The following is a 9406-nucleotide window of genomic DNA, read 5'->3' on the forward strand; positions in this document are numbered from 1 at the left end:
TGTCTTGGTGAAGACAAAGGGACCAGAGAGCCTCAGTTTTTAATCTGGAAAACTGACAGGCTTAGGTACTTTGTCCAGAGTCTGCTTGTAAGAGGGTTCCCTCCTACCGGCAAAAGAAAGCAGAATCAGACAGAAGTCCTGAGCCTGGGGGCCACCATCTCCCCTGCCCCCCACAGGCAGGAGCCGATGACACACAGCTGCAGTGGTCACAGTCACAGGAAGGACGACATGCTGAGGGAGGAGTGTCACCTAGGGGCCTGGTTGGTCCAAGGTCCAGGTGGTAGTGACAGTGAGAGCAAGGAGCAGCAGACCTTTGCCGATAGCAGGAATCTGGAGAGCCGGGCGGGCAGTAGGCTCTGATAGACCCCAGCTCAGCCGTCCTGGACCTACCCTTGGACTTCCCATGTGCTACGCCCACCTTGGGTCAGATCCTCATTTTCTTTCCATGTGTGGACCAAGGCAGCTACTCCTTGGTCCCAGGCACAAGGCAAGAAGGAGAGGAGGCCCTGTGGCCCGCTCAGCATGGAACTTCCCATTTCCTAGTGTGTGGGGGCCAAGGGTGGCCCTTGACTGATGGCTCTCTAGATCTTAGTCTCTGGTGACTACAAGCGCTTGGCTGAATGGGTGCCAGGGCTACTGGGACCTCCCTCTTCCCTCCTGGTGGACTGTCTCTGGGGGCTTTGTCCTCAGAGGGAGCTGACATCTCTGCTTCTGTCCTGCAGAGTGAGCTGGATTTGGAAAAGGGCCTGGAGATGAGAAAATGGGTATTGTCTGGAATCCTGGCCAGCGAAGAGACGTACCTGAGCCATCTGGAGGCCCTGCTGCTGGTGAGCATTACTCGGTTGGGATTCACCTCATAACCTCATTGTAGATCTAAACTCCTCTAGGGGCTGGGAGATACCGACTGGGGGAACCTCGATTGCCAAGTTTTCCCTTTCTTTTAATCTTTTTTTTTTCCAGTTGGGATTTGAAAATGGTATAGCTGGCACATCGTTTAGTAGTAAAGCCCTTGTCTGTCCAGCGTGCCCAAGGTCCTACCTGGCCTGATGGCAACACCAAGATGGATGGATGGATGGATAGATAGATAGATATAGATAGACAGATAGATAGGTAGGTAGATAGATAGATGGATGAAGGTAGATAGGTAGATGAATGAATGAGTGAAGTCGCTTCACCTGTGCCATCTTCTAGCCCATGAAGCCTCTGAAAGCCGCAGCCACCACCTCTCAGCCTGTGCTGAGCAGCCAGCAGATTGAGACCATTTTCTTCAAAGTGCCTGAGCTCTACGAGATCCACAAGGAGTTCTACGACGGGCTGTTCCCCCGAGTGCAGCAGTGGAGCCACCAGCAGCGTGTGGGTGACCTCTTCCAGAAGCTGGTGAGTGGCTCGGACAGGCTGGCGCTTGCGCCTGCGGTCACAGCTGGGAAAGGACTAGGTTTGTCCCTTGGACACGTGACGCAGGGAGATAACCCAGGAGACAGTGAGGAGAGCCCGGGGTGTATCTAAGTACCTTTGGTGCCAAAGGGCAGGCCGCTGGGAGGGAGAGGAGGTGGGACACATGGCCAGCCCAGCGGGAGTCCAGTGAGTCTGTTGCCCTGATCTTAGCTCCCTACAGCGTTGCTTGGGGTTCCCAGTTGCCCATTCAGATCAAGCTGCCTTTGGGACCACAATGGTTTGACTGCCCAGCACAACCAGACTCGGGCTCATAGTGGAGAGGTGACTACACATGACTGCACACTGGGACTTGGTTACAGGTCAGCCTCCATCTCTGCAGGTTTCCCCTCTGCAGAGGAATGACGCATGGGCTGCAGTGGACAGTCTTTTCTTTGGCCTTGTTCCCTAAACCATCCAGCACAACAGCTATTTACATAGTGATTACATTGGATTAGGCCTAGAGGTGTGTTTCAAAGCGTGTGAGTCTGGGTGTGAGGTACATGCGCGTCGGGTTCAGCTGTCTGGGAAGCTGAAGCAGTAACTGTTTGAGCCCAGTAGTTTAGGGGGACCATCCTAGGCCACCATGGTAAATAAGAGAAGGAAGAGAGGGGAGAGTGAGCAGCTAGGAACCTCCACAGAGAAGCCTGGATCAGGTGACACCACATGCTGTGAGCAAGGCTGCCTCCTACAGAGCTGGGTCTCACTGTGATCCGAAAGGACAGAAGGTGTGCCCAAGGGGCACGCACCATGTTACCTGCACTGGGGCGGCCCTGTTTTCAAAGCGATTGAACAAGGAGGGATGAATGAGTCCCTCGTTTATATTTGCCATAAGAGAGTGTATCTGCTTGCCACAAGGGGCCATTAAACCAAAGGACAAGAGGAGTCAGACAGCAGATTAGGGTTTCTGGAAGTCCTCAGTAGAAAAATCTGACAGGTGCCGGTGAGAGATACTAGTATAGGGTAGGAATAGAGAAGGAGGGGGTTCCTGGCAGAACTGCCCAACAGAGAGGTTACCCCTCCTAAAAGAGCCACAGGAAGTCAATGCTGGCCCTAGTCTGCTTCTGAAGATGGCTGGTTCTAATTCCTGGATTGCTCATGCTTCTTACACACACACACACACACACACACACACACACACACACACACACACACACTCTCTTACTCTCTTTGCTTGGAACCTTCTCCCCATGCAGAAAATAAGTTCTTCAGGCTTAACAGTGGTCCAAGGGCAGGGTCCCTACAAGGGCAGGGTTCCTGAAGATGACCCATAGCCACACATCTTATTGGGTACCATACACCCAGATATTGTGTGACAAAACTTTTCCTGGGGAGACACATGCATACACACCCTCCTCACCTCATTTGCCTCACTTGTACCCGATAGGGATCTCAAGACAAACAGATAGCAGCAAAGTCCAGCTTGGTGAGCCAGTGAGTTTTATTGGGGTGACTAACGAGTCTGAATGAGGAACAGCAGTGACTCAATGTCAGCTGCAGCACCCAAGCCAGCCCAGCACAGGTGACAGGTTGCAGAAGCTGAGAACCTGGAACATACTGCCCAGAATTCCCAGAGTGTCCTCTTAGGGTGCCTCAGTTGCTCTAACCCTCTTCCAGGCAGCTGGTCTCTGTCTGGTCTCAAACAGCCTTTGCAGCTTGGCTCGTCTGAGAGAGACTCAGCTTTTCTTGTTTACTTTGGCAGAAGGGGGGCCTAGTGAATCTGGTCAGTTTCAGGGACTTCCTGAAGCTGTTTTGCATTGTTTACCTTCCTACTTTCAGGAGCTTTGTGCAGAATGGAGTGTTTAATCTTGAGTAAAGGGGTCATGCATCAGGAACCCAGGGGCCCGAGTCCAGGGTGTGGTTTTCCTCTTGGCTCTGGTTGTCTGTCTGGTCTCTTATATCCCTTTTCTCTTCGAGCTATGCATCAATAAGTTTAAACCTTGAAGAGCAGACTAAACCAGAATCCTTCAGAAAAGCAAAGAATAGTGCTGGGAGGGAGGGGGAGCGGGGAGTTCAGGGAGGTGGGGGGAGGGGCGGCACACCCAGCACACTCCCTAAAATAGTATTCAGAAACCACTCAGGGACTTTTCTTTCCCAGTCTTCTAAAACTAATGCATACTAGAAAGTAAGATTCAGAATGTTACTTTTGGTTTGTGTGTTGCTCTTCAGCTGTCCCCATGGATGAGATGCTGCAGGGGAAAGTTGATCCCCAGTTTGTCTGCTGAGCATCTCATGTGGTTTTTAACCTGGCCTGAATGCTGAGGACTTCCGGGACAGACAGACATACACAGCCCTACATTCCACCCTTTCAGACTGCAGCAGGTCTAGCCCAGCATCCCCTCCAGGAGTCCTAGGACCCAAGGAGTTCTCTGTGCCTATTTTAACGTTGACACCTTCTCTAGAGCCCTGGACTCCTGAGTTATTGCAACTATGCCCCTTTCCTAAGTTCATTCTCAGTGCATGAGGTTTTGTTTGCGTTTGAAATTCTCTCCCCCAATCCCTGTCTGATTCAGGATCCAGTCCTGTCCAGTGTTAGTGTATTTGGCTACGATGTCTCTTTAGGCCCTGGCTGGTATTTGTACGTCTCTTTAGGACCCTTCTATCCATATCAGCTCCTAGAACTGACGTTTCTGAAGGAAATGGGCTGCTTTGAGATTGTCAGACGTGTCCTCTGGTCTTTTTTAGTAAAGCATGACCACAGTAGGGATTCGTGTCCATCCTGCAACATTCTAATGAGATACCAGCAATCTCCATTCATACCGTTATCATTCAGTTTCGGTTTCGGGTTGCCAGATACGTAAGAATTAATTTCTTAGTAAAGAAAAGTCACCAAAGAAGTCCTCGACTGAAGTGCTGGACTCCTCACAGAGAGGCTGTCTCGACCCTCTGGCATCTGGGAGACCCTCACTCACTCATTGGCCCGCCCCTCTGGCAGCTGGGAGGCCCTCACTCACTCATTGGCCTGCCCCTCTGGCAGCTGGGAGGCCCTCACTCACTCATTGGCCTTCCAGAGGGAAGATAGGGTGGAGGAGTCTTATGGCTGTTCAGTGGAGGATGGTCTGGAACTCCAGCCTGCAGCCACTTCTCTGAGAAAGCCCATATAAATGCAAATGCACATGGAAAAGAAATGTCTGCTCAACCCAGAGAGCACTCCAGGAACAGCAAATGCCATGCCAGGGTTCTAGCCCCCAGGCAGCTGCTGAGGGAGGTTCAGACCTAGCCAGTGCGTCCGTCCGTCCGTCCGTCCGCCCTACTTCCACGTGCTGTTGCTTGTGAAGACTGGGTTTTTTCCTCACTGCCCCCGAATGATGTGATACCCAGAGATGATCATGGTGAGGCCACATACCCTTCCATCTACCCGTGTAAATTGTGGTTGGTTGAGCGTGTATTGGAGCAGGAGCTCAGTGAGGGAGACCTCTGTTGATGTCTTTTATTGAATAAGGGACAAGCACTAGGCCTCTCGCCTTGCGGCTGGCAGGCCTTCCTGTGAGAGCCAGGCACTCCCTATGAGGTTTAGGAACAACAGCTAACAGTAAGAGCTTCCCTTTCCAGTCAGCCAGGCCACATGTTCTCCTCACCTGCCTGACAGGATCAGATATGAGCATAGCACCGTGGTTCCCAGGCTCCATGGACCTTGGCCAGCGCGGCCTCCTCCACCTCACTGGCACAGGAGCATTCATCTGGAGTCTCACCTCAAGTTTAAGCTGCTGCTCATGGCATCCTTTATGCAAGCAGAGTAGGAGGAATAAGATGGAGCTCTAAAGGGGGCCATTACCTGTCCAGGGCTATGACTCACTTCTCAACGTGTCATTTTAGGAGAGGGAATCGTGCTCGGTGTGTGGGGAGGTGAAGCGGGTGGGAGGCAGCGCAGAAGAGCAGGTTTCTGCAACCCGCACGCAGTCTGCTGTGGCTGGGATTTTTTTTTTCCAGAGTTATGCACAAGAACTCAATCCTCAGAAAGGTGGGGAGCAGCTACCTATCCCACCTCTGTCTCACCCCCTCCTCCTTCTACTCCGCAGGCCAGCCAGCTGGGCGTGTACCGAGCCTTTGTGGATAACTACGGAGTGGCCATGGAAACCGCAGAGAAGTGCTGTCAGGCCAACGCTCAGTTTGCAGAAATCTCTGAGGTAATGAGTGAGCCCTGTGCCGAGGACACTGTGCAGGCCAGAGTACTGTTGACTCCCACTGTGTCCTCCCACTCCCTCAAATGTGATGCGTTGTGGGACGGTCGTTGGGAGAACAAAGTAGATCAGATTAAAGGTTGGGTATGAACCCAAGCTCTGACTCAGAGGTCGCTGGGTCAGCTCCATCTTGGGACACTGTCATGATTCAGTAGGAGCAGTCCTGACACTGCTGTTACCCAAGGGGCAGGGCCTGATTCCAGAGGCTCACTGATGTCTTAATCTGTTTTAGATTGCTATTGCAAAGTGTTCAAGACTATGTACTTTATGAAGAATAGAAGTGTACTCAGCTGTGGTTGGGAACTAAGAAGCCTGATCACACTGAGTGTCTTGGTTAGGGTTTTACCGCTGTGAACAGACACCATGACCAAAGCAACTCATAAAGACAACATTTAATTGGGGCTGGGCTTACAGGTTCAGAGATTTCAGTTCATTATCATCAAGGCAGGAACATGGCAGTATCCAGGCAGGCATGGTGCAGGAGGAGCTGAGAGTTCTACATCTTCATCCAAAGACAGACAGGAGAGGGCTGGCTTCCAGGTAGCTAGGACGAGGGTCTTAAAGCCCACACCCTACAATGACACACTTCCTCTAACAAGGCCTCACCCACTCCAGCAAGACCACACTTCCTAATAGTGTCACTCCCTGGGTCAAGCATCTTCAGACCACAACACTGAGGTACATCTGTTGAGTGTCTTGCTGTATCATGACAGAATGTCACATGTCAGGATAGACCAAGGATAGACCAAGCAGACTAACTCAGTTAAGATGTACCCTCATGACCTTATCTAATCCTATCCACATCAAAGATCCCAACTCCAGACACAGTGAGCTTACATGCATAGTAGGACTTCCTGTTCCCGGTACACGGCCTCCCCCCCCCCCCCCCCCCCCCCCCCCCCAGACAGGATTTCTTTGTGTAGCCGTGGCTGTCCTGGAACTCACTCTGTAGACCAGGCTGGCCTCGAACTCAGAAATCTGTCTGCCTCTGCCTCTCAAGTGCTGAGATTAAAGGCGTGTGCCACCACAGCCCAGCGGTACATGGACGTTTAGAGGACATGTTCAAACACCAGCAGCCGTGTTCCCTGGACACCCCCTTATCTTGTCTGTCGTTACTGTAACTCTACCCTGTGTCCTATCATGGCACTCTTAGTTAGGGCTTCTATTGCTGTGAAGGGACACGGCAACCACAGCAGCTCTTGTAAAGGAGACCATTTCATTGGGGGCTGGCTTACAGACCAGAAGTTTAGTCCGCTGTTGTGGGAGGAAGCGTGTCAGTGTATAGACAGACATGGCGTTGGAGAGGTAGCTGAGAGTTCTGCATCTGGATCCACAGGTGGCGAGGAGAAAGAGAAGGGAGAGAAGGAGGGAGTAGAGGGAGGTAGAGGGAGAAGGAGGGAGACTGAGCCTGGTTTGAGCATCTGAAACGTCAAAGCCCGCCCCCAGTGACACATTTCCTCCAAGCCGGCCACACCTTCTAACAGTGCCCTTCTCTATGGGCCATTTTTATTCAGACCACAAGGGAATCTACTCTACATTCTTGTCTCTAGAGGTTGTGCAGAAGCCATCTGCTCTGTGGCTTTCCTGCGCAGCAGCAGTCTTTGAAGACCAGGGTTCAAAGTTGCCGTGTCTGTAGAACTCTACTAGAGGAAGCTCCAGGTCGTATTACCCCAGGCCTGAGGGTTGCTTTCTCCCTGTTTGCATCTAACCTTAATGGAATGAAACCTCAAGCCATGGCAAATTGTGAGCCTCTAGGCCTTAAAAGAGCACCTCAGATCCAGAGACCATGAACAGGACACTGGAGGCTGGCAGCCAGCTCAGTGATCACCCATGGCTCTCTATCTCTCTACTCTACACAGGGGTTCTCCTCCCTTCCCTGTCATGTCTCTGCAATGTCAGTGGCAGCCATGTGACATTTTTCTCTCTTGGGGGCTTGTTGTCACTGTCACCTTTATATAATTCCCACTCCCTCGGAGCTCCGACTGACTTCTCTTCCTTCCCTCAAACAAGGGTTCTGGGAGGAAAGATCTCCATGCAGAAAGGCAGTGTTAGAAAGGGAAATGTAGGTGCCGGGAGGTGACTCATGGGTAAGAACATTTATTACGCAAGCATGGGACCCTGAGTTTAAAACCCCGGCACCTATACATATAAGCCAAACAAGGCCACGTGTGCCTGTAATCCCGGTGTTAGAAGACAACAGGCAAGCATTTGCAGACCAGCCAGCCTGGCCAACTAGAGAGTTTCATGTTCCGAGAGAGATCCCGACTCAAGGGAATAAGGCGGCGCACAACGGAGGAAGGCACTCAGCATTCTCTTCTGGCCTCCGTGTGTGCGTGAGGGATGAGCTCAAGATCACCAGCAGTAGCACTAGGGGAAACTCGCGCAGGCACGCACACTTGAAAAAAGAAAGAGGAGAAATGTAAGGTACACGTGTGGGATGGTTCTTGTTGGAGTCGACGTTTAATCTCAGTCAAGGGTTGCTACCCTGATTTGATCGTTCAGTTCCCAGGTAAAAGACACACAACTTTTATATTTATAAAAAGCCTTAATTAGCACTAGAGCCGGGCAGATATCTACCCTCTATGCTAGCACGTCTACTTCCCTGTCAATAACCCCAAGTTGTAACTTGGTGTGTTTCATCTGAGCTGCTCTTAACTCCAGTTGGCCAGCCCTCATGGCCATGTTTTCAAACTCGCCTACCCCGTGGCGTCTCTCCTCTCTCCACCTTCTTCCTTCTTCCCTCTCCCCTCATGGTTCTCCTCAGACCCCAAACCTGGAACCTAAACTCTACCAATCTCTCTTCTGCCCAGCTAAAGGCTGTAGACATCTTTATTCACCAATCAGGGATAACCTGGGGGGGCAAGGTCGCATAGTATCCATTGTGTACATGAAGAGTCTCTCATCTGGGGACAACCAGGCCTTGGGGACCAGTATTTAGCATTACTGCGAAAGACCAAACCTCAACAGAGTTGGGTTTCTCTTGCTGAGGGAAAACCTTTGGCTGTCATACCTGATCCGTGTTCCAGGGCCTTTGGACTATTTTGTCATTTATCTCATGGTCTAGACATCTGTGGCCTCGGCTCTGATCACCTCCGGCTGTTATAGCTAATGCTACATGCATTCCACCGTCCTTTCGAAGCCTACGAAGTACCCCACTCCTTGTCAGCCATACTTACCTCAAGTGTGCCATCTGTTGTTCTTTATCTCCCTTTCATTAAACTAACGACTTCCTGTACCCTTATGAGCTTCAGTATTTCTATAAAACCCCAAAGGACACTGGCAGATCAAATACTGGATTCTTAAAAAACAGGCTGTAGTTACATGGCCAAGTCTGAGTCTAGCCAGACAAGATTGTACCCAAGAAGGAGGAGGCTGTGGTGGGATAACACCTGGGAAGGGGTCCACATGGTCCTACCGATTGCTGCAGCGGGGATCTGGGCCAAGACTGGGATGCAAGGTGTAGGCCAGCGGCTCTCTCCGAGCCTTGGTTGTTCTTAGACCATGTGAACAACATCTGTTCTGTTCTCCATCTGTGTTTCCAAAATGCCCCACCCCAGAGAAATGGGGGGTTGCCTAACGAGTAGAAGGAAGCTTAAAGCAGCAGCAGCAGGAGGCTGTGTGTTCGTGGTGGCGACTGCATCCCGCTACTGTCAGTACTCAGGCGTGGGGCTCTCGGGAGGGTCGCCCCTCAAGTGCAGGGCAGGTGATGGTCTGTCAGGCTTTCCCAAGACCAGTTGTGAGAGAGGTGTGTGAGGTGGTATCCAGAGATGCCCATCTGGCTTCTGTGGGATTCT

General features: G+C 51.5%; 1 protein-coding gene across 1 annotated transcript in view; it reads left to right on the forward strand.

Moving 5' to 3' along the window:
• Positions 1 to 9406, forward strand: part of Bcr (BCR activator of RhoGEF and GTPase) — a 129324-nt gene that overhangs the window by 69711 nt on the left and 50207 nt on the right. Inside the window, exons 3-5 of the mRNA XM_031348559.1 lie at positions 723 to 827; positions 1192 to 1377; positions 5451 to 5558. Coding sequence (XP_031204419.1) covers positions 723 to 827; positions 1192 to 1377; positions 5451 to 5558 — 399 coding nt within the window. The remainder of the gene's footprint in view (positions 1 to 722; positions 828 to 1191; positions 1378 to 5450; positions 5559 to 9406) is intronic.

The sequence above is a fragment of the Mastomys coucha genome, unplaced genomic scaffold (assembly GCF_008632895.1).
Source record: "Mastomys coucha isolate ucsf_1 unplaced genomic scaffold, UCSF_Mcou_1 pScaffold3, whole genome shotgun sequence".
NCBI classification, from domain to species: domain Eukaryota; kingdom Metazoa; phylum Chordata; class Mammalia; order Rodentia; family Muridae; genus Mastomys; species Mastomys coucha.